Here is a 25,744-nt window from a genome sequence, read left to right on the forward strand (position 1 = left end):
GAACGGAGAATGACTTCTAAAAGAAGTGAAGGGATTACACTTCCCCTTTTTCGTAATTCCTTTACCTTGTACTGTTTAAACATTAATTAATATCAACGTGACAAAATGATGTACGTGCCATACTCCAACATATTTCTCAAAAATATAAAATAGATGTGATATCAGATCTAGTATTTACTATACTTGGCCCATTATTATAATTTATAAAATATAATGATAGATTAATATAAATTATTACAATTTTCAAATTACCATAGCTCCGATTTCATATTTTTCAAGCCCATTATCATGGACCTATTATCCTTAGTACTAGTTAAATAACTCAAAAACTAAACTACTCAATCGAATTTTGATCTTGATAAGTAACATTTTTCAAAAAAAAATATCTACTGAATATAGTACAAAAGGAGTGTTCTCTATACTTGAAAAATAGAAGTTTGAACTGTCACAGGACACTTGCTTTAACAAAAAATCTCAACAATTTTAAATATGGCGTTTATATATTTAAAAATTTCAAAAATCATATTTTTAATTACTGTATATTATTTGTATTATTAAAGAAAAACCTAACCTAACCCTGATGAATTATTCTGTTACCTATATATAATATTTTTATTGTTTATGAGTCTATAAAATATGTATTTTATAATCCTTATAGAACTTAAATGAGCGTATTTTTAATTTAATTAAAAAGTTTGCTCACGCGCACGGATCACGAATAATAAGTGTAAGTACCTTCTGCAGGGTATCATAATATAATAGATAAGTACTCATTCAACATAATTTATTATACACATACCGTATTGTGAAGGCCGGCGTTTATGAAGGGAAAAATAGTTTTAAGTTTGGTCGTAAAATGTTACCAGAGAGTTGGCTGACCACTGCGGTTTATGGTTACACGTCGTTGATAATATATAACTTTACATACTGGAATTATAATGCCCCATTTATAATATATATATAGGTACACATAATAGAGGTATAATATGCAATATTATATTTATAATGCTGTAATACTTATATAATATCGTTCAAACGGTATGTACATGTAACTTCAGTGGCATTATGTTATGAACTATATAATTTCCTAGTAGATACCTAAGATACCTATAACTTGATTATAACGAGTAATGACTTTCACACATATACTGCACTTCAAAGGAAAAAATTAAAATATAAGATCTCCATCGAAAACGCAAAACTATCTATTTTTTTGGTTAATTTTTAACGCCATTCTAAATTATCGCCCATATTTATATATTTGTAAATTTATTTTTATATTGTAGTGTCCACTAAACATGGTTTAGTTACTTTAGCTTGATTTAGATTAATGAATATCGATTCCTGCGTTAAAAATAAATCACCTGAAATTGAACTCAGATAAAAAGTATACACACATCATCTAGTATAATATTAATATACTAATGTTTAATATTTTGGGTTTCATAAATCAGTATTTAAATTATTTGTCGAGACGAGTGACCTATAAAATAGTATATAAGATCTTATAACATTTTATAATGAGATTTATTTATTTTAGCTTTCTTTTCATTGTTAAAAAACCCAGAATAATGGAAATAAAATCGTTGTCATTATAACATTAGTTATATTTGCCTACTAGACTAACTTGATATGCGTGTTAAATTATTGTATATTTAACGTGATGCATTTATTAAAATTGGAATTTAAAATAATATTGACATTTTTGAATTCGTATTCATCCCTTATTGTTATTTTACCTACAATTTAGTCTACACTAGATTATAAAAGTAAAAAGAACAAATATTTTATTATATTTATTCCCACAGTCATTATGCATCAATTACTTTAAACATAATTATTGATTTGTTCTATATTTAAATAAATGTGACAGTAGGATTTTTATTAAAATAATAAATCGTATTACGCACATAGTCATTCTTTATGCTAATAGTATGTAAGATGTAACCATGTATAGGTATATCTATTATAATATGGTAATTAATCTATAACTTTAAAACACCAAATTTTATTAGGTCAACAATTAAAGTAAAATAAACAGTACAATAAATATTACATAATATCAATATGTATAAAAAATGAAAAAAATGAAGTAAAAAGTGCTCAGTTATAATAATTCTTAATTTCATTACCATAATACAATTTTAAGTTTCAACAAAACTTCGTCAAGCAGATATATTTTCAAAGTTATACAATACGGTTCAAGCAGAAAACCATAACTTTGACGTGTTAAAAAAAGTTTGAATGCTATTGCTCTTTATATACTTCACGAAATTAAACGAAAAGGGTAGTTTTTAGTGTAGGTACGCGCGTGCGTGTTTTGATACTGAGGACATTGGGGTAAATATATAATTACGACATTTATGAAACAATAACACGCATATTCATATCCATTATAAGTATATACACTGTACAGTATACAATATACACGTGTACACATATGTGGACTTAAGTCAGGACCGTAAGTATGGTATAAACGATGAAGGGGTCAACTTTTAATCACGAGGGGAACCATTAACGAACGACCATAGCAGGTCGTAGATAACTCGTAAGTTCACGTAATACAAATCTACGCCTGTGTCCGTTTTTAACTAATTTACAAGTACTACCAACATAATATTATACATTTGAATAATAATAAAGAGGATACTTACGGGTATAATAGGTTATTTGATTTTTCAAGGTACCTACAATTAAAATATTTTTATATTATTACTTCGAAAACAAAAACAGTATTTATTAATAAACAAATTCAATAGGTATATTACTTAAATAATAATCATTATTTTTTATCTGTCAAAGTAAATAATTCTAAATTGAAGAAATGAAAAAATATGGTTTTTATTTTTTACACATATTGTTTACGACTGTATTCATATTTTCTGTGATCATATTTTAATATTAATCGAGTGCCACTGCTGAGTGGCTACTAACCTCGAGCATTCAAACCCACATATTTACCTTGTCGCGCCCATATGCTTATTGTAAACTGTTTTACAGATTATACATATTCTATTAAATGATAAAAAATATTTTAGTATTAAGTTGCTCTCAATATCAATAATAAAAAAAAAAAATAATAAATATAGGTAGGTAAAAACTTAAAAATAATCCGTGAGTGTTTTTTAATAATCTAATAGGATAATTGAATTATTCTACATTTGAAACTATATATTTATTTTCTTAATTTGTTTAAATGTTGACATCTATTTTACTAATTAAGTATTCAATAACTGTGAATGTCGCTCTGCGGTACGATAGATGCCAAGTATATTATCTCATAACATTTCAGGTCACATAGGTCATATTTTCATAAATATATAAATATTTATAAAATAAATGAAAAATAATTTTAAACAATTTTTATAATAATTGTATAATTCACTTAAATATGCTATAATTATCAAATATTAATTTGATTATACGTAAATAACTGTATACTATTCATGATCCGGTTTAGTCTTCGTCTTCGTTAATGCTTGACAATCGATGACCGTTTAGCATATGTCCTTTATTATAACTCTTTTAAAATTATAAATATATATATATGAATTAAATACACTAATAAGTAAAAACATATGCATGTAAGAAAGATAAATACCTCATGAGCTAAATTGCGTAACGATTGAGCATTGCTCTGTCCGGTTTGTTCTACCATTTTATGTAAATATCCATCTTTATTTTTCAATAAGCTGTATGGATGATCAAATTCAACTACTGTGCCAGCGTTCATCACGAGTATCTTATCAGAATCCATCACTGTATTCAACCGATGTGCAATCGTTAATATTGTACACTTACGAAATGTATTTCTAATTGTGTTTTGAATCAAAGAATCGGTTCTAAATGTAGAAATTAGGAACAAAACTTTAGTACTTGTATTATTTAATTTACAAATTGTAATATTTTTAAATTCAATTTTTTACTGTGCGTCAACATTTGCAGTGGCTTCGTCTAATATAAGAATTTTGTTATTTCGTATAATTGCTCTGGCTAAACATACTAATTGTCTTTGACCGACACTGAAATTAGATCCACCTTCTGAAATTTTCGAGTTTAGGCCATCCGATAAATCGTCTACAACATTTTTGAGGTCCACCTGAAAATATTAGTTATATAGAGAGATTATGAAAATTATTATCGTTTTGTTTATGCAGTAATTAATATTGAACGCGTAATACACAAAAATACTTTAAATAATAATTTTACTTCATCTAAAGCTTTCCAAAGAATGTGATCCGGGTATTCATTAAATGGATCTAAATTGTTTCTCATTGTTCCTGAAAACAAAACTGGTTCTTGAGGTATGATGGAAATTTTAGATCGCAAATCGTGTAATCCCAATTCATGTATTTCTATTCCGTCGATAATGATTTTACCTTCGTTAAAAGCTAATCTAAACAATGCAGAAATCAAAGATGATTTTCCTGCACCAGTTCTTCCAACAATTCCAATCTAAATAAACAAAATCTATATTTGCTTATATAATATAATATAATACATTAATAGTTAGATAATGTTAGTAAATAGATTTCCGATGTGCCTATGCTTATATTAGGTGAGCAATAATTGTTTTAAACTTAGGTGCTATTTATATATTTTTATAAATATAGAATACTGATTAAATTCAGGATGTAATGATGTATATGAATATTGAATATACGATAGTAATTATGAGTGTGAATTATGTGATTAGAAGTCTAAGATATTTTTATTATTCTCAATATACACAACGAATTTCTGTTACCTATCTAATATATTTTATATAAATTAATTTAAAGAAAAATCAATTTTAAATTGTATATCTAACAATGTAATTAAAATATGTAATTAAAAAAATTTATTTTTTTTTAAATATCTAATTTGAATTTCAAACTTTCAGCCTGCAACCAAATCGATTTTCTAGCATTAGTTCTTCTAATCTTAATAAATACAACATTATAAATAAAACTTAAAACTAAAATTTTTTTTACATATTTTATTATTGAATGGTTTAATTGAATAAGCTATATCTAACAACTATTTGATTTCCTTCAAAACATGTAATATTATCTAATTTTGTATATTACTTTTTCTGCTGGTGCAATGTTAATATTTAGATCGATCAAAATAAACGATGCATCTTGGTCATAACGTAGATACAAATTTTTGAATATAATTCGACCTTCATGTGGCCATGTTTTTGATGGCTTCTTGTCTAAAATAATTTTAGAAATTTAGAAAATGTATTAAGGCTTCAATTTATTTTTCAGCAAATCATAATTCATAATATATTAGTGTTCAGACAGTTATTACCTGGAAGCGATTCAAAAGTTGATTCTTGTGGTACATTTGTGTATTCTAAAACTCTTTCAACAGACGTCATTTGATTTTCCAATTCCGCAGATTGTCTAACTACCCATTGGAACAGACTAGTTAATCCAATAGCTTGCGTGATAACCAGCCCGACATTTCCACCATAGTTATCTATAATTATGTTCAAATTATTTAAACGAAGTCTTAATGCATTTAGAATGTAATATAATTTAATTTGTGTTACTATTTCTTTAGTTTTTATTTTATCGGAGAACACGAACTATTGTATTATTTATTAAGTTTATCAAAATAAGTTTTTTCATAATTTTAACTCTTAAATAATTAATAGATTTGAAAAAAACTATATTTTAATTATTATTTATCGATGTATTTATAGTATGTTAAGTTTTTACTTTTTTAATGACAACATTTATTTTAATTTCACATTCTGATACAGAATATTGTTTTTTAAATAATCATGTTTAGATTAGGTTTTATACTTACCATTGTCAATAAATATAAAGTAAAATGTTATAGTACTTATAAATAATATGCAAATTAAATCCAGCCAAAATCCAAATGCTCTATTTAAGGCAATAAATAAATACCACGCTGCAGAGTGTAAATTCTAAAAATATTTTTCACTTAATAGGTATTGAAAACAATTAAATAATTTAATCTAGTATATTATTACTTGGTGGATGGCGAACTCTTTAAAAAGTATTTGTTCTACTTTAAATGATCTTATTGTGGTCAGTCCATGAATAGATGCATTCACATGGGTATACATAGGGCTCCGAGCTAAGTTTTAAAGACAAAAAATTAATTTGTTTTTTACATATTTTTTAATTTTATATGACATCTGAGAAGTATATTTAATAATAAATCAGTTAATCCACCCCTAATTTTTTTATTAAAATTTAATTATTTACAGTACTTACTGACTCCTTCTAGACGTTTAATGTTACGAGATATAGTCATATAAATATTTCTCATTTTAAAAAAAATCATTACTAAAATAATTGTTGGTATGGTTAAATAAGGGTTAACGATTCCAACAACTACGAACATCCCAATCACCATTAAACCAATCTAATAAAGTGTAAAAAAGTATAAACATATTTAAATATAAAATGTATATTATTATATTTTACTTGTATAACGTCAACTAGAATATTAGGCAATATTTCATCAATAAGTCCTATATCTTTTGAAAAACGATTGAGAATTCGCCCTAACATAAAAAAAAAAAGTTGCTATTAAAGTAAACCAAATATTTCAACAACCATATATTTTTTACCTGATGAATTTGTATTTAAAAAATGCATTGTTGATCTTGTAATAGCATTAAACATTTTATTGTGTAAATTTGTTGATGCTGTAGTGCATACAGATACTAATAAAATGGATTCAACTAAGGTGGCTAATATGATTGAGAACGTTAATGCAGCAAATACAATAACACAAGTTTTCCTTGATACAATCCACGGTATCAATTCTACAAAAGGATTAACTGTGGTAGAAGTACCGTTACTGATAGGCATAAGAGGTTTGGATGTACTAAAAATATGTTCTTCTAAATTTACCCTAAAAAAAAAACCCAAAATGTTATATCAATATTTTGTTAATTTATAAATATTGAAAAAATTTAAGTACCAATAAGTTATCCAATAATCTCCACTAGATGTGAGGAATTGTGTAAAAATACAAATCAATATTAAACATATAACTTTGCACATATGACCACCAGCTAAAATGTATGACAAATAAACATTAAATGATACATTTCCCGAAGAACGGGTTTCAGCTATTTCAACAGGTGCAGTTATAGTATCACTAAATTTGGTTTCTTCTATTGATGATGCAATGCTTAAGATAGACTCTTGACGAATATATAATTTGGAACGTGCTATATTATTGTTACAAGATTTATCTATTTTACACTCATTATCAGGTAAAACTGCTGTTTCAGTAGAAGGTTTGAACAATTTAGTAAAGTCTAAACCAGAAGTTTGAAGTTCTTGATAAGAACCCTCTGTTACCACCTTTGCCTAACACAAAAAGTGATATAAAAATAGAAATTGTATATTTCTACCCATATGATATTATTATTATGCATACTTACGTTTTCCATCAGAACAATTTGATCTACATTAGTTAAGTATTGAATTTGATGGGTTACGAGTAAACAAGTCTTTTCTTTAAGGTAATCTATATATTACAAAATAATTAAATTTGGTACACATTTCAGATACGATATAAAATATTTGAATACTTTTTATGCATTTTTCGTATAAATGCTTTCCAACACGAGTGTCGACTGCTGATAAAGGATCATCTAATAAATAAATATCCGCTTGCTTGTATATCGCTCTAGAATGAAAAATATATATATGAGTATTCAATTATTTTTTGAAAAACTAATAATATCATTATACCTTGCTAAATTGATTCTTGCTCTCTGTCCCCCACTAAGAGAAACTCCTCTTTCCCCTACTATTGTTTTATCACCGTATGTCAATTGTTCAAAATCAGTTTTTAATGCACATACTTGTATAACCTTAGTCACAATCAAACAAAATATTAAATACCAAATGGTTACTTTATTTTTAATTTTAACACATTTGAAAACTATTCACCCTTTTATAACGATCCTTATTCATTGTCGAACCGAATAAAATATTTTGTCTTATAGATCCTGAAAACAACCATGGTTCTTGTGACGCGTAAGACACTATTCCGTGTACTGAAATGTTTCCTTCAGAAAGTGGTAACTCATGTAAAATTGCTTGTATTAACGAACTCTAAGAAATGTAATAATTGTATGATTTAAAAATACCTCAAATAATTAAGTTAGGTTATTTATATTATTTGTACTTTTCCAGCTCCTACTGGTCCGATTATTGCAGCCAATCGACCAGGTCTTATGATTAAATTAATATTGTCTAAAGTATTTTCGGTTTGAGCGTCTGACCACTTGGCAGTAGCATTCGAGATAACTATACCAAAATTACTTAATTGTTCAGTATCATTTAAATTATTTAAATTGATACTATTATTATTTGGAACTGCACTGTGGTTATTTGATTTTTCAAACCCGTTGGTATTTTTTGTTTGACTTATTGGTTGTTTACCTTTTTCTTCACGTAAAAGGAAATTCTAATAAAATACGTAGTATATAATATTTATAATTATTACATAATATAAATATAAAAAATGCCATTTATTTTATTTAATATATACATTCGTTCATACCTCAATTCGTTTGATCGAAACTAGTAATTCAGCAGCTAGACTTATTCCTGGTGGGAAAAGTAATGTTAGTGACGACCGCAAAATGTTATAGTACGACGTCACAACAAATACCTTAATTTTATAAAAAGTATTTGATCAGGAATAATTACGATATTAAATTGTATTATTTATCAGCAATTGTATAAAAATTAATTCATACTCGTATATCATATAATTAAATAATAATATAATAAATATTGATTTAAATACTTATTTTTTGGTAAATGTTTATTGATCTATTGATACCATAAATTACATCTTTACCATAGATATTACAGCTACATAAGACAATATTAAATATTATTTTGTATAGAATTGATGAAAGGTATTAATATAGTTTATAAGTGTACAATAAGTGTCGTAAGTGGTTTACATAAAATATTATTATATAATTATTATGAATAGGCACTACATTACTTTTGATGCGGTTATATAATTTCCAAGCAGAACGTATGAAAATATGTTAAAAAACAATGCGATTCTTGTGTTAAATAAAAAGAAAGACGTCAAAATACGTTTGATGTATGATGCTTCAATAATTTTGGCGATTTCTTCCCTATAATAAACCATTATTTTTTTAATAAATAAATTTATTTTATTTTTTGGACAAATTACTTTCTTAATTGTTTTGTAAGATTATCAAAAAATGGTTCCCAAGTATACATCTTGATTGTTTGTAATCCCGATATTATTTCATTCATTAAATGAACCCTCTTGTCAGTTTTGTTGGCTATTTTTAATCGAATATTAGAAGTTATCGACGCTAACCAGACTTAAATATCAAACAAAATATCAGTTAATAATAATAATAATTCAATATTTAAATTATCATTTTACTAACCTTGTAATGGTATAAATATAAGTAATGTGATCACTCCTATAATTGATGACACACCTACTTCTTGCCACAAAAAATAAATCGTAACAAATGTTTCCAAAGGTCCAATCAATAAGAAAGGTACATATATTAAAGATACATCAAATCGGTTAACGTCGTTTGACATTAAATTTATTATATGACCAGTTGTAGTTGAGTCCAGGGAATTTATTTTGAGCCGAAGAGCCTAATTAAAATCAATTATATTAGAAAATGGTTCTATGTTTGTAGTTTTTATAAGCATAATATGAACAATGTGGTATTATTATACTATCTAATAATATGTGAAAAAGAAAACCTGCTATAGTTAGTATATTTAAAATATTAAAACCAAAATATTTTTTTATAGATAAATAATCTATAATTACTGTTAAGTGCTACATTAAATTTGAATGCGTATAATTTAATAATAATTTAAATAGTTTATAAGTTATAATTAAGAACAAAATTTATTTTGTAAACAACTTTTTTTTAATTTTATTTTTTATATTTTAATTAAGTAAATACCTGCTATAGTATTATATACAATTTTAAAATTTAAATATTAGTTAAGCTTTAAATGTATATACTATTCTACGTATACAATGATTAATATAAATAAGAATGTTATCAATAGGTAAAGTATATAAATTGTATACTTATATTACGTATAATTTTAATATAAAAAGTACCTCTATATATTGTTGAAAAATATATCTTAAAATACAAACATTAATTTAATTAATACATTTTGACACCATTAGTAAATATTTATTTTGGTTAAATATTATTATAATGTTTAAAGTATAATATTACCTAATAATTACCTTATTGTAAATGAGATCACATGTTGCCACGCGCATTTGCATCGATAAATGTGCACTTGACATGCTGATGCTGCTATGCATAATTGCTCTTATTAATAAAAGTGAAACTAGTCCAATTGCTAAATATACTCCAACTGGATTTTGATCAAAAGATGTATTAGTTTCAAAATGATTGACTATCAGTCCTACCATAGTTGAAATGCTTATACTATTAATAAAAATTAAGGGTATTTTTTTATTGTTATCTCAATAATGAATATTTTTTTTATTATTTATATGAATAATATATAATACTAATAATTATATCTTCTATGGTATTATAGTGTTGTATATTTTATAAGATATTACCTTAAAGTAATCTGAAATACAGTTAAATAAGTTACACTAAACATAAACCTTTTGCCAAACATTTTGAATAGTGTCTTAACAAAACTAGGTTTTCTGTTATTAGTTTTTGAATTTATTAATTCATCATCCCAAAATCTATGAAAAAAAATCAATACAAAAATCAATTTCTATACTTTTTAATATTGATTGAAATTCATGAATAAATAGGTGAAAAGCTATTTACTTTTGTAATTCATTTCCCAATAAATCAGACGAATCACCATCCAAAACATTATATAAGTCAATAAAATCCAATTCTTTGTTTAATCCTTTTTTGATAAATTTTAAAATCCACCTTAAAATATTATAAAACTATTTTAATGATTTAATACAATTTTAATTATTAGAAACCTTAATTATGTTTAATTATAAATGTCTTATTTAATAATAAGATTTTGAGCCCAGCATTTGCATTTCATAACATTTAATTTTCATTTAAACTGTTGTTTTGTATACACATTAGCATTTAAAATACATCGAGACTAATATTTTAAGTTATGTATAGATGTTTAAAGTACTCATATTTTTTTTTATAATATATTTACATTTTGTCAAAAGCGATTGAAAATATAATAGAAGGTTTCTTACTTGTTGTAATAGAAATTTAAAAATAACAAAAATATATTCACACAATTAAATTTTCAATAGGCATTTGAAGTTTGGATTTCAATAAAATTTGAATATTTGAATAAAAATTATCCATTTCCTTCTATTTTAGTTATTTTTTTTAGGGAGTTCTGTTTATACAATATACACCAACTTATAATATATTATATATGAATATAATGAATAGTTTTATACTAAAAAAATAGGTTTTTTAAGTATTCGTAACGTTATATTCATTGAAAGGGTTGCATTGTATTAATATCGAATAATTTGGCAGAAATTCATAATTAAATGATATAGCTTTGAATGATCATGAGTAAGGATTTATAGATACATAATTTAGTATTAAATTAGGAATGAAATGTTTACCTAACAATGGTTTGAAACATTTTCGTCTGAAATTTAACATAAGTTTCTATGCTTTTAATGAGACTTGGCCAAGTCAGACGTCTATCAAGAGTTAATCCTAAATATTGGATGCTGAAAATTTATCGGAACTTGATAAAATACGGTGGCCGGATGGATTTCGCTTTTTTTAAATAATTAAATAATTAGGTGGATTTTTCATTATTAACTTTTATTCTTAATTTAGAGGATCAAAATAATAAGCTATTTAGCAGGTTTTTTTTTAGTAATGTTGAACATAATTTGCATGTTGTTGTAAAGTGTATATTATTTAATTAACTACAAAATAAGCTAGTGATGTTGATGATACATAGTTACCAGATTTTCTGTATATAAATTAAATAGTGTATGGAGAGAATATAGCTCTTTAGATGCCTTCTGCTGGAATAAGGGTGATGGATAATATCTTGAAAAATAATTAAAAATTTTAGAGATTACAATTGTTAACGTAGGCGTAAAGAGTGGTACAGAAATAATTGACAGAACTGAATAATTTACTACGTATGAAATATATTTTGTTTTTATTGAATGAGTAACTAAGAAAAAATAATGATAAGCATTAAAGTTAGTTTCGTTTATTAAAATAAGTATTAAAATTATTTAATATTACAACTTTACTTAAATTAAAATACTATTAGATTTTTCTATTAAGACTTTGTATTATTTCATTGATTAAAAATGTACTATATTCTTAGATATATTATGGGAATTATATTATAATAAAGTAAACATAAAGTGCGTACATTAAAATAAATAACCAAGTTCTATTGATGCTTTTTTATATACGAAACTAAACATTTTTTTATTTTATTCTAATTTTAATTTAAAAGATTAACAATTATAAAACACAGAATGGTAATTAATTTGTTTTTACTTGATATTTTTAAGTATTACAGTTGTGTTAAACGTTTTTAAGTTTACCTATATGTTATAATTTCAAAAATATTAGCTTTTGATCTTGGATTTGGTGGTATTTCTTCTTTGAACGTTGCATCCATTTTTATCCTAGAATAATAGAAAATAATATAATGTACAATATTTATTTATATTATGAATAGAATTATTTGCCACTTCATGTATAATGGAATAAAAGCTATTTTAGAGTATGAAAAACGATTTTAAAGATTATATTTCTTATTGCCATTATTAAGTATTAAATAATATTAATCTAGTTTGTATTAAATGTATAATAAACTGATAAAGAACAAAACATGATGCTGATTGCTTAACGTATTGTTTATTATATAAAATAATAAGATTAATATACATTTTTCAAAAAAATATTTTGAAAAAAGTATGTTTAATCCAAAAATATTACTTACATTTTTGAGAACTCTTAGTAATACATTTTTTTTTTTTTGTTGTTGTTAGTCAAACTGCTATAACTATACTGCTTGTTTAGTAATATTATTCTATAACTGTACAGTGTACATGATATCAACTAAGAGCTTATACCTACTTCTAATTTATATAAGTATATAGTGTAATTCAAGTGCATAAATATCATTATTCATAATCAATACTAAATAATGAGTAGATGTCTTGTATAATGTTACTTTAATAATATAATTCCCAAATAAGGTTAAGTAATTTTAGTCCCGAGTACATTAGGAAGTTGAAATATAATGAAGTGATGTTATTTGTTTGCATTAGAAGTATAATAATAACATTCTAAGGTCACTTATATTATTTTAATTTAATTATTTATAGTTATATTCCACATAATAATAATAATAATATACTTTTAGTATTTTTCTCAATAAATTTAAATTTATTTTTATATAGTCCTAAAAAGTGTTTTGATATGGAAGTAAGTCTTATGCTAAAATAAACTATTGTTGATTAATTATAGTTTAAAATATTTCTGGTTAGTTTTTAAATTAATTCTTTGAATTAAAAAAAAATACTTTATATTTATTATTTATTGTCTAATTTTCCAAATCTAAAGATATTATTGGTATTAATACCATTTTCCATGATAAATTACTGGTCATCATGAGTGCTCTTAGAGCTTTTTGATTTTACTCTACTGTAAAAATATTTTTTAATCATCAATAAATATTGTTAGGGTCTTAGTTAATAAAATTTTATTTCCATCGTATTGTTTTTTTTTTTTTAATTTACCTATTATGTTTTCTCTTAATTATTTTCAACTAATTCATCGTATATAGAACACGCATTACTGTTCAATATACCATACCACACTTTGGAAATATTAGTAAATTTTAGATTCGAAGTGGGGCGATACGATGTGTTCTTTTTTCTTCGTATAAGTTTGATTTACCATATTCGTTTAATAGTAAGCTCATTATTGAATCGGTTGAAGTTTAGTCCATAGAATAAGTGTTAAGTTGATATTCAATACTATATACCAACAAAAATATATATTTGATTGTTGAATTTGTTAAGAACCTTATTGTAAATTAAATCGTACACCATAATGCAAATGTTCATATTGATTGAAAAGGATTATTATCGTTAGTAAACTTTAAAGTTATATTAAGCTAATTGTTGAGAATATTCCAGTAAATTATTATTGGTTTTAAACAGTGGTTGTGATGTTGCAAAATAATTGAAAATTTGGTCAATAAAATAACGAAATGGTTATGTTATTTTTATAGTTAATTTTATTTTTCAATATCGGTAATTAATTCTGTGTTAAAGAAATGAAATGAAATGTATTATTATTTTCTATATTATTGTTGATGTATTACATGATTTGATATAAATGGTTGTTTTATTATTTATAATTAAGACTTGAAAACTTAATATAAGGTTCCTTATAAGTAGTTATTACTGAGCATTGACACCGAAAAATATGTTGTTATTATTATTTTTTTCTTTATATAGACATATGAATTTCAAATTTTGACGAAATGGGATGTTTAAACAAAGTATAACGATATTAATAATTGCTATCGTTATTATTTTTACACTATTGACTATGATTTATTGTCGAATTCAACAATTTTTTTTTTAAAAATAACTTTCTTAATTATATTGCATGTTATTTTTATTAAAAAAAAATATCATTAGTTGTTTTGACATCTGATAAGTGTTTAATTAAAAACGATTGCCACTGTTCATAAAAAATGCTATAGTTATTATTTGATTTAAACTTTAAAATTATTTTAATAGGTATTTCTCTTCACACATATATATATATATTTATAATTATCTTTACAACATTTAAATTGTATGTACGTTTTAGTGTTCATACTCAACTTTTATTAAGTAATGGAAGACCAAAACCTTCTTTTCACTAAACTCGTCATTAATTTAAGTATTTCACTACGCTGATGAGTTATGACATTATATCTTTAATGTTCAATTTATAATAGTTTTTATAAAATGCTTGTAACCCGCTGTATACAAAAACAGTGATATTGGTCTTAAACTAAAATAATATCGTAAATTAAATTATTCATTTTGAAATAATTTTGTTTAACAGTTGAATTCAATTTTACGTAATATCATGCAACACTATAATATGAATACATATTAATACATATTATTTCACATACTTATGCGATAAAAAGTTTTATTATTACAAGTGTAGTCTGTTTAAAACACAATAAAAATATCAATTAAACTATTGGTGTCACGTAGATAATATTTTGGTACTATAAGTATATACAATATGAAGTACCTACCTAACTAAAAATAATTTGGATGTGGAGTACAATTTACAGGTTTTCAATCTTATTTTATTAATTTTTATTATGTTTAAAAGTACATTAAAATATACACACATTTATGTAATCGCCTGTTAGATTTTTTTGTGATCGGTGTGAAAAGAAAGAAGCTTATTTAGTCGATCTTGATCATTTTGAGTTATTTGGTGAAGTTAGATGTAATGACTTTTTACTAGTTGATTTTATGTTTAAATTTTGAGATCTTTGTAGAGATTTATTATAAACTATAAAGCAGGTAAAATTTATTGAAAACAAATAGACTGAAATGCATGAAATATTGTATGTCTTAACAGAACTCCATATCACGATTCTATATGCCCTAGTTCTTAGGTTTAATGGCATTATAGATTGTAAGTTTGCAGTTAATTGATAGTTAAGATCGAATAAAAGAACGGAACAGGTAAAATATGGAATTAGCTGGATTTTATTTAGATTTGAACAGCTTAAGTTAGGGATTTATCAAAATTTGAGCATAGAAAATTTTTTTTGAATACTGTAAAAACTGTGTTACTGCTTAGTTTGTCTAGATGAACATACTCTGTACTCTGGGTGTAAAGAGTAAATTATGAATGATGATTTGGCTTCGATAATTTTTATTTTTCAACTGTTGGACCAACATTGAACCATAGAGTATATTTTCAATATAACTTTTTTTCCAGCTGTAATAATAATAATAATAATAATATATAATAAAATACCTTAAAGTTTTAATTAAAAGTATTTTTCAGTAGATGAATAAATAACTGAAATATTGTAGTATTTTGTATAATATTATAAATTATAATAAGTCAAAATAAATTAATTTACATAGTTTTAAAGTATGTTAAAGTTTACAATGGAAAATTGATAAACATTTTCTAAATAACCTAAACCTAATACATAAAATCATATACTACCAGAGTTTAAAAATAGTGCTCTTAATTACAACAATGTTTGATTCATGCTATAAGCTAAGCTCATTTTAAACAGATAAACAAGGAACCATTGATTTTTGAAAATTTATAGAGCAAAAACATCTCATTTTCATGATTTTATAAGGTATTCTTTTGTTAAAATCATTCTATTATAGCTCTGTAATAAAATAAAAAATTAATAATAATAAAATAAAATACATTAAACTATTAAACATCATACAATATTTTATCACAATTTTAAATACCTCTGAAGCTATGTTATGTAAAAATTCTGCATTGGTTGACCCAGTTTGTTCCACCATTTTATACAAGAACCCATTTTTATCTTTTAACAAATTATATGGATGATCGAATTCAACCATTGTACCTGCATCCATTACAAGTATCTTGTCTGAATCCATTACTGTATTCAAACGATGAGCAATAGTTAGCACCGTACACATTCGGAATTTATTTCTAATAGTATTTTGGATAAAACAATCAGTTCTAAAAAAATATATTTATATATATTTTGGTAATTATACAACAAAACGTCTTAAATATGTGTGTGTAAACAATATACATTTATGTATTATTTATATTTTATATTCTTACTGTGGATCAACATTGGCAGTGGCTTCATCTAATACAAGAATCTTATTATTTCGAACAATAGCTCTAGCTAAACACACCAATTGTCTTTGGCCGACACTGAAATTGGAACCACCTTCTGACATTTTTGAGTAAAGACCATTGGGTAAATCTTCAACAATATATCTAAGTTCTACCTATAAAATAAACGAGTAAAACACATTATTAATACATATATAAAGTTATTTATATATAATTATAAATAATTTATAAAAATCAAATATTAAATTTAAAGGTTTACTTCGTCTAAAGCATTCCAAAGAATATGATCTGGATATTCATTAAACGAATCTAAATTGGTTCGCATAGTTCCTGAAAATAAAATGGGTTCTTGCGGGATGATCGAAAGTTTAGACCGTAAATCGTGAAGTCCTAAACCGTGTATTTCTATATCGTCAATGATGATATTTCCCTCATTAATAGCTAATCTAAATAATGCTCCGATTAATGTTGATTTTCCTGCACCAGTCCTCCCTACGATTCCAACCTTAAAGAATAAAATTAATAATAATTATTATTAATTTTATATTGTTAGTTACTTATTTTGATTAGTACTTTTTCCATTGGCTCAATATTTATATTAAGATTTTTGACTACAAATGGACTATCTGTGCTATATCGAAGATAAAAGTTTTTGAAAATTATCTTTCCATTCATAGGCCATTCCTTGGGTGGTTTTTTTTCTAAGTAAAAATATTAATCTAAAATTTTACTCATATATTTTTATGATAAAAATGTATCAAAATTATTTGTTATTATAATTAATTATTACCTAGCGGTGATTTGAGAACATCTTCTTGTGGAGCATTAGTGTATTCAAGTACTCTTTCAACTGAAGTAATTTGGTTCTCTACTTCAGCTGATTGTCTCATTCCCCATTGGAACATTCCGGCCAGACTAATTGCTTGTGTAATAGCTAGACCAACATTTCCTCCATATATGGCTGAAATAAAATAAAATAATTTTTTTTTATTAGTTTGTTTTTTAATAATTTAAAAATGTTATTTCTTTTGTTAAAAGTAAAGTTTATTTATGATAAATTATCAAATTTAATTTTTATATCAAAATCATACACTTTTCTACAATAGGCATTATAATATTACATAGGACATAGGCATACTCGTATATTATGTTAAACTTACTATTTCCAATTATCAAGAAGCTAAATATCACAATTACTATAAAGATAAAACATACTATGTCCAGCCATAATCCAAATGCTCTACTTGAACAAATAAATATATACCAAGCCGAAGAATGTAGGTCCTAGAATGATATAATAATAAATATAGTATATATTATTATATATTGTATAAACTAAAAAAACAATGTTTAAATATTCATCACAAACTTGATGGTTGTCAAACTCATCAGATAAAATTTGTTCAGCTCTGTATGCCCTTATTGTGGTTAAACCTTGAAGCGATGCATTCAAATGGGAAAATACGGGACTTCTTGCTATACATTAAAAATACTAATTAATATTTTAAAATAATACTTTCTGTTATATCAGTGGTTCTCACACTAAAATCCACAGAACCTTAGCGTTCCAAAAAAAATGGTCTAGAGGCTCAACAGACAGTTGGAAAAATTTAATATTTTTTTTACATTTATATTTTAATTGATATTTATAGTGGTTGGTGTTTCTTGGACATGTTCAAAGCAATTTTAATATTCAAACATAAAATTTTTGAAAACCTTTGTGTTAAGGTATATAAATAATCGAATTAATTTTTTTCTCTGTACTTACTAACTCCTTCCAATCGTTTGATACTGCGGGAAGTTGACAAATAAAATACTCGAAATTTGTAAAATATTATTGCAATGATGAAAGTAGGTATCATAAGGTAAAAATTTATAATTCCAATAACAATTACAATTGATATTAATACTAATCCAATCTATATTAAAAATATGAATATTAATATAGTTATACATATTCAAAGAACTAAAGCTTAAAAATGTTTAACTTGTATGCAATCCATTAATGTTGGTGGTAATATCTCATCAATAGCTCCCATATCCTTTGAAAATCGGTTAAGAATGCGTCCTTTATTACAATAAAAATAAACAATTACACACAATATAAAAATAATATTGCAAATTGCGATTGGTTTATTACCTGATGGATTCGTGTTAAAAAAATACATCGTAGCTCTTGTTATAGCATTAAACATCTTATTGTGCAATACCATTGAAGATTTCATACAAACTGATACAAATGTAATAGACCTGATGATATTGGCAGCTATCATAAACAAAGTTAAAATAATAAAAACAACGAAACACGTTTCCCGAGAAATTGACCACCACAATAATGTCGTAGACGGATCATCAGTTGTTTTAGTATCATATGCAGTAACAGTTTTGATTCTATAAAAAACATGTTCTTCTAGATTAACCCTAAAAAATAAAGAAAACTATATAATATTTTTCAGCAGATTATAGACATGTTACCAATACCAATAGGTCATCCAAAAATCTCCACCTGAGGCCAGTACTTGAGTGAAAATACATATGATAAAGAAAAAGAATATTTTACAATCACTTCCGCCAGCAAAAAAATATGAAGAATAAACACTTTTTGAAACACTTCCAGAAGTTCGATTTTCAGATATTTCAACAGGTTGTTCTTGAAATTCATTAAATTGGGTATCTTCAGTTGATGATGCAACACTTTGTATAGACACTTGTCGACTATAACCTATTCGTTGATTGTTAGAGCTTGTATTGTTTTTAATATTTTCATTATAGGATTCAATCGTTGTTCTTACTGGTGATCCAAGCATTTTAATAAAGTCTAAATTTGACTTCTGAAGTTCGTCATATGATCCCTCTGTTAATACGTTTCCCTGGAGGATCATTAACCATGTTAAATATAAATTAATAATATAAGAACAAATACAATCTATATTTTCTATATTATATTTACTTTATCCATTAGAATAATTTGATCTACGCTACTCAAGTATTGTATTTGGTGGGTTATAAGAATACACGTTTTATCTCTAAGATACCCTATACATGGAAGTAAAATATCAATAAACATTACTATAATATTTTTCATTTTATTACCTTTAATACATTTTCTAAATAAATGCTTGCCAACATGAGTATCCACAGCTGATAGAGGATCATCCAATAAATAAATATCCGCTTGTTTATATACAGCTCTGGTAAAATAATATTTAAAAGAATATATTAATTAATATTTTAATTTAAAGTAAATTAAGGTATAATAATAAAAAAAATTAGTTTTCTTTTTACCGTGCTAAATTTATTCTCGCTCTTTGTCCACCACTAAGAGAAACTCCTCTCTCTCCCACGATTGTTTTATCACCATATGGAAATTGTTTCAAGTCAGCTTTTAATGCACAAACTTGTATAATCTATTTTAAATTAGAAAATCATAATAATAGATTACGATCAAGTTATAACTAAGCATATATAAATGATTTTTAAAGATTCTCACTTTTTTATAACGCTCGTTATTCATTTTAGAACCAAATAGGATATTTTGTTGTACAGAACCAGAAAATAACCATGGTTCCTGTGATGCATAAGAAACTACACCGTTAACTGTAATTTTTCCTTCGGATAGTGGTAATTCTTTTAAAATTGCTTGTAATAATGAACTCTGAAATTTTTATAATAATATATTTTTAATATTTACAATCTATTAAAATAAATAAAAAGTATGAAGTTTTATACTTTTCCAGCTCCTACGGGACCGACGACTCCAACTAATCGACCAGGTATTACAGTTAGATTAATATTTTCTAGAGAGTTTTCAGTTTGAGTATCTGACCACTTAGCTGTGGCATTATTTACGAAAACTCCAATGTTATTTAATTGAGTTGTTTCATTATCATTACATATTTTATTAATCGGTGTTAAATTGTCATTAGTATACATAATTTTTCTGTTACTATTAACATTTGTCTTATCAGATGTTGATAGATAAACTGTTTGATCGTTTTTTTCGTCATACAATAAAAATGTCTTAAACAATAAATATTCTATAAAATATCTGATGTATTTTTAAACAATTTATTTCTTAAATTATAATATTAAATTTATTTATATTTTTTTAATATAAATTATATTACACTATTATTACCTGGAGTCGTTTAATAGATATAGACATTTCCGCTAATATTGCAATACCTTGTGGAAAAAAACCTGACATTGTTGTCCGCAATAAATTATAATATGATGTAATAACAAATACCTAAAAGTTTCAAATTAATTATTTATAAATAACGTTTTTACCCTTTCTATTTATTTACATGATTTATTTTACTTGTTGGGCAGATATATAGTTTCCAAGTAACACATATGCAAATATACTGAATACTAATGCAACTCTAGTATGGAAACCCGTAAAAGATAACATCACTGCTCTACAGTACGATGATCCTTTAATCTCATGTATTTCTTTTCTAAAACGATATTTATTATTTACTCAAATATATAATTTATTAGCTTCTAAACCAAACCTTCTTGCATATTCTACAAAATTTGCGAAAGGTTTTTCCCATGTGTACATTTTAATAACTTGAATTCCTGAAATTATTTCATTCATCAAACGTACTCTCTCGTCGGTCCTAATAGCTGTATTTAGTCGATATTCAGAAATTTTCTTTCCTATCCAACCTGTTTAACATTTGTTTATCGGTTTTATATTGATAGGTAATAATAGTAAAAATAAATGGAACTTTTGCGAAAATAAATTGTATACAAACCTTGTAATGGAACGACCAATAGTAATATCGCTACTCCAAGTATTGATGATACTCCAATTTCTTGCCACAAAAAATATGTGACTAAAACTGTCTGTAAGGGACCCAACCATAGGTAGTTGAAAAATATTACTACACTATCAAACCGGTTTACATCATTCGATAACAAATTTACTACTTGGCCGACAGTAGTTTCACCAAGAGCCATTTTACTTAGTCGCAATGCCTTGATAAAATAAAATGTGATTTGTACATTTGAATATATTATTCTATAATTGTTACTTACTAATCATATAGTTTTAGTGTTATACATTTATAAGTGATTGGATAAAGAATAAACCTCAAGATAATATTTATAATATTAGGATCAATAACGTTATAAAATCTTATGTTGTCGGTATGCGCGTATTTTAAATTATTAATTTATGCATATTTATTAAGATTAACAATAAACGTGTGCAGATGAGTTTAGATTACTTTATTTATATCACATTTATTCGTATTGTTATTTATTTACTTTTTAAACATATTCACCTTTTTAAATATTATTGAACAGCAGGCGATACGCATTTTCATTCCACAATGTAATATTTCTATTTGTATTGCATGATACATGACCAAAGTAACTAGCATGTTTAATGCCAACAATACCGCATACATGTAAGCGTATTTTATATTATGCGTGTTGTTAGAAAAATTAGGATTAAAGTATGATAACAGTCCACCGATGAGTAATGGTTGAGACATTCTATAAAATAATACAACACATATTATATATTATTAATTTAATAATAATTACATTTTAACAAAACAAGGAACTTTTTGATTTTTTTTAAAAACCCAAAAATTGATTACCAATATGGAAACTTTGCAGGTAGAGGAATTTAAAAAATATAATTTTCATGATTTATATTCAATAAAAGAGGAATTTGATAAAAATATTATGACAATTGAAAATCTTTGTTTTTAATGTATTGCTGAATTCTAATATTTTATTTTATATTTCTATATTATGTTTCGTTTTATACATATACATCTGAAGTAATTATTATCATATATTATAGTAATTATATTAAACAAAAAAATATTTACTTTAGAAAAATTTCGACGACTGATTGTAGTAATCCATATAACATAAATTTAACTCCAAACATTTTGACCAAAGCTTTTGTTAAGCTTGGCGATCGATTCGCTTTTTTAGCATTGGCGAGCTCATTCTTCCATATTCTTTAATCAAATTAGTTTAAGTATAATTATTAATAAATAATAACAATATTTATTAAATAAATATAATTACTCTTCTAATTCTCTGCCTAATGATGATGACAAGTGATCATTTAGTGTTGTATACAAATCGTTTATTTCTAAATCTCTTTTTTCTCCAATTTTGAAAAGTTTGTAAATCCATCTTAAAAAATTTTTAAAAAATGTATAAAATAAATCTAATTAGGTAGTTCTTGAGTATACATTTAAATTGATTACGACTACGTATTTATTTTAATTTTTGGTAGTAAGTACTATAATATTTACAGTATTAGCTATTATTAAATACAACTATTTATAGCTAATATAAAATACGTGTTAATATGTTATTCATGTATTCATTTTATTATATAAAATTTACCCAAAGGTGAGGATTTCAAGAATATTTGCATTGGCTCTAGGATGTGAAGGCCGTTCGTATTTATTACCAGAGTCCATATTTATCCTAAAATAATAGATAATATAATTGTTAGTTGATAATCAATACTATAATAACATAAAAACCTATATAGTATAATATAGGTACTTTCCTAAGAATATTTAAACATTAAATTCAAATTATTTCATTTCTTAAGGCACATCTATTGTTCAATAGATTAATTATTCTATTTATTATGTAACAATAATTATTCAAATTTAGTGAATATTGTGTACAAAGAACCATTTGAATTGTAAGGTAGGTACTTTTATACTTTGAAATGTTCTACTTTATTTGCTATTACATAGACGAACTAATTAGTTATCACGCCGTAATAGACTTAGATTTTTGGCACGTAGGTATAACAAAAACTATTTGATCAGGGGCGGATCCTGACCAAGATAACATGGGGGGGGGCGATTTTTAAAGGGCACTCATTATTTTTGATAAAGTATTTATTTAGGTACAGATATATGTTATTTTCCACAGTCTCGTACAAAACAAAAAAAAAAATATTTTTTATAGTAGATAATAGTAATAAAAAAATATATCACTATAATTTTGTTACCTATGAAGTATAATTTCGCCAAAAACTAAAATCAGAGACTTAAACTATTTATTTTGAGATAATGGGGGGGGGGCGATTGAGGCAATCGCCCCCCTCTGGATCCGCCACTGTATTTGATTAATTGAATACATTATTTTTCGGTAAGATTTTAATAGTAACAATATTTGATTAAATTAGATACTTCTTAAAATTAAAACTAAGTAGTTAGTACAAGATAGTAGTAACATTATTAATTAGATCAAATCACTCACCAAATTGAATACAAATGGTAACCAAAATAAAATATTATGAAGACTTCAGTGTTACACAAAGTTATGTAAAAAATCAAACTATATTTAAATATATTGATATAATTAAATCAGTTGAATAATTTATAAAGTATTGATTATAAATTAATTAGAAGTTACACAAGTTGAAGACAATATGTATAATCATATGCATTTTAGTTTTTTAAGTGTTATTCTATATAGTAACACCATGACAAAATTATTAGCTAACTATTATATATTTTAATCAATGACAATGTAGGTACTGAGTATTATAAATTATATGTATGGTGTTTTTAATTTAAATATTAGTAAGTCAACTACTTATGAATAAGCCCAAACCTAATGGTTACTGGTTAAAGTGGGGTAAAAATTATCGTCAAGACGATAAATTTGGTATTATCAACGACTGTATCTATGAGAAATAGTGGGGATTTGTAGTTGTAATGATTCAATTGTCTGGTAATAATGACAATACTTATTAATAAACTTTTACGTGTTTATATGTAATAATCATTTGTACAGTTATTTCACTGCGTGGCTCTTGAAATTTTGTGGAGCATTACTTTACTATTATGTAATTATTGATAAAAATGAATTAATATATTCTGACGTAAAAATGTTTCTAATGAGAGTCTTAATACAATTCATTTGTATTTTTATAACTTATATAATATTTAATTATTTCAAAAAAATTATGGATTATAAATAGAATAGACTATTTTTATAATAACAATGATATTTTCAATATATTTTAAATCATTATTAATTAATAATTTTTTTTTTTATCTATCCTGAGCACTAAAAGGAATGCAGAACTGTAGATCCTAGTCATCTGTTTCTGTAGATAACCATATATTTTTTTAATCAATTAATCTATTTATAAAATACATTTACAATGTGTATACACAGTATACAATACAATAAGTAAATAAGTTAACAGTTAGTGTACTAAACGTAAGAGAGGGGAGTATCCATCCACACTACTTCCAGATAACTACGGTTAGACACCATTGATATTTATTTATTGGAAATTTAAATATTCTAAAATAAGTTTACTCACATATTGGATCAAAGTAAAATAGCAATGCAATAATTTAATTTTTGAATTAAAACTTCAATTTTATCATACTATTATCCTACTTACTATTTATTGTATTTTAATATAAACTCTATATATAGTAAAAAAGATTTCAATTATAATAACCTTTATTATATTTATACCATAACATAAGTTACAGTGTCTTTAAATCGTGTGCAATATTACATCTGACAGCATATGGATAAAAATAATATAATAACTAGTCAATAATAATTTAATCAATTAGGTACTAATTTTTTTGTCGACTAAAATAAAGAAATAAACAGTTGTCTTAGTACTAAAATACTATATTTTAATTAGCTATAATGTCCTAATATTGCACAGAATTGTATAAATACAATTAAGTATTCTGTAAAGTAATATATAGATATATAAAAAAAAAAAAATCGATAGCAAAACTATTAAAGAATATCATTGAAATAAATTATATTTATACGTATAAAAATGTAATAATTGAATTACATTTACCTGTCTAT

At 24.7% G+C, this 25,744-nt stretch overlaps 1 protein-coding gene across 1 annotated transcript; it reads right to left on the minus strand.

Annotated features, from left to right (window-relative positions):
* Nucleotides 1–3,383: 3,383 nt before the first annotated feature.
* Nucleotides 3,384–24,211, minus strand: LOC113555904. The gene is made up of 51 exons (XM_026960517.2): nucleotides 24,152–24,211; nucleotides 23,276–23,359; nucleotides 22,949–23,059; nucleotides 22,744–22,878; nucleotides 22,186–22,399; nucleotides 21,655–21,877; nucleotides 21,409–21,565; nucleotides 21,213–21,351; nucleotides 21,030–21,140; nucleotides 20,621–20,911; nucleotides 20,382–20,546; nucleotides 20,177–20,298; nucleotides 19,985–20,082; nucleotides 19,842–19,927; nucleotides 19,373–19,761; nucleotides 19,032–19,312; nucleotides 18,880–18,959; nucleotides 18,660–18,810; nucleotides 18,261–18,367; nucleotides 18,052–18,175; nucleotides 17,682–17,852; nucleotides 17,465–17,592; nucleotides 17,151–17,396; nucleotides 16,874–17,046; nucleotides 16,525–16,765; nucleotides 16,396–16,436; nucleotides 12,592–12,675; nucleotides 10,844–10,954; nucleotides 10,621–10,755; nucleotides 10,273–10,480; nucleotides 9,431–9,653; nucleotides 9,205–9,361; nucleotides 9,007–9,145; nucleotides 8,551–8,661; nucleotides 8,173–8,454; nucleotides 7,935–8,099; nucleotides 7,734–7,855; nucleotides 7,571–7,668; nucleotides 7,421–7,506; nucleotides 6,952–7,346; nucleotides 6,596–6,882; nucleotides 6,450–6,529; nucleotides 6,237–6,387; nucleotides 5,990–6,096; nucleotides 5,800–5,923; nucleotides 5,296–5,466; nucleotides 5,070–5,197; nucleotides 4,210–4,455; nucleotides 3,927–4,099; nucleotides 3,602–3,842; nucleotides 3,384–3,522 (listed from the first exon to the last, which is right to left on the minus strand). The coding sequence occupies exons 2-51, from the start codon at nucleotides 23,350–23,352 to the stop codon at nucleotides 3,457–3,459; spliced, it is 8,151 nt and encodes a 2,716-aa protein (XP_026816318.2). The 5' UTR covers nucleotides 23,353–23,359; nucleotides 24,152–24,211; the 3' UTR covers nucleotides 3,384–3,456.
* Between the last annotated feature and the right edge of the window lie 1,533 nt (nucleotides 24,212–25,744).

Source organism: Rhopalosiphum maidis, chromosome 4 (assembly GCF_003676215.2).
Source record: "Rhopalosiphum maidis isolate BTI-1 chromosome 4, ASM367621v3, whole genome shotgun sequence".
Classification (NCBI taxonomy): Eukaryota; Metazoa; Arthropoda; class Insecta; order Hemiptera; family Aphididae; genus Rhopalosiphum; species Rhopalosiphum maidis.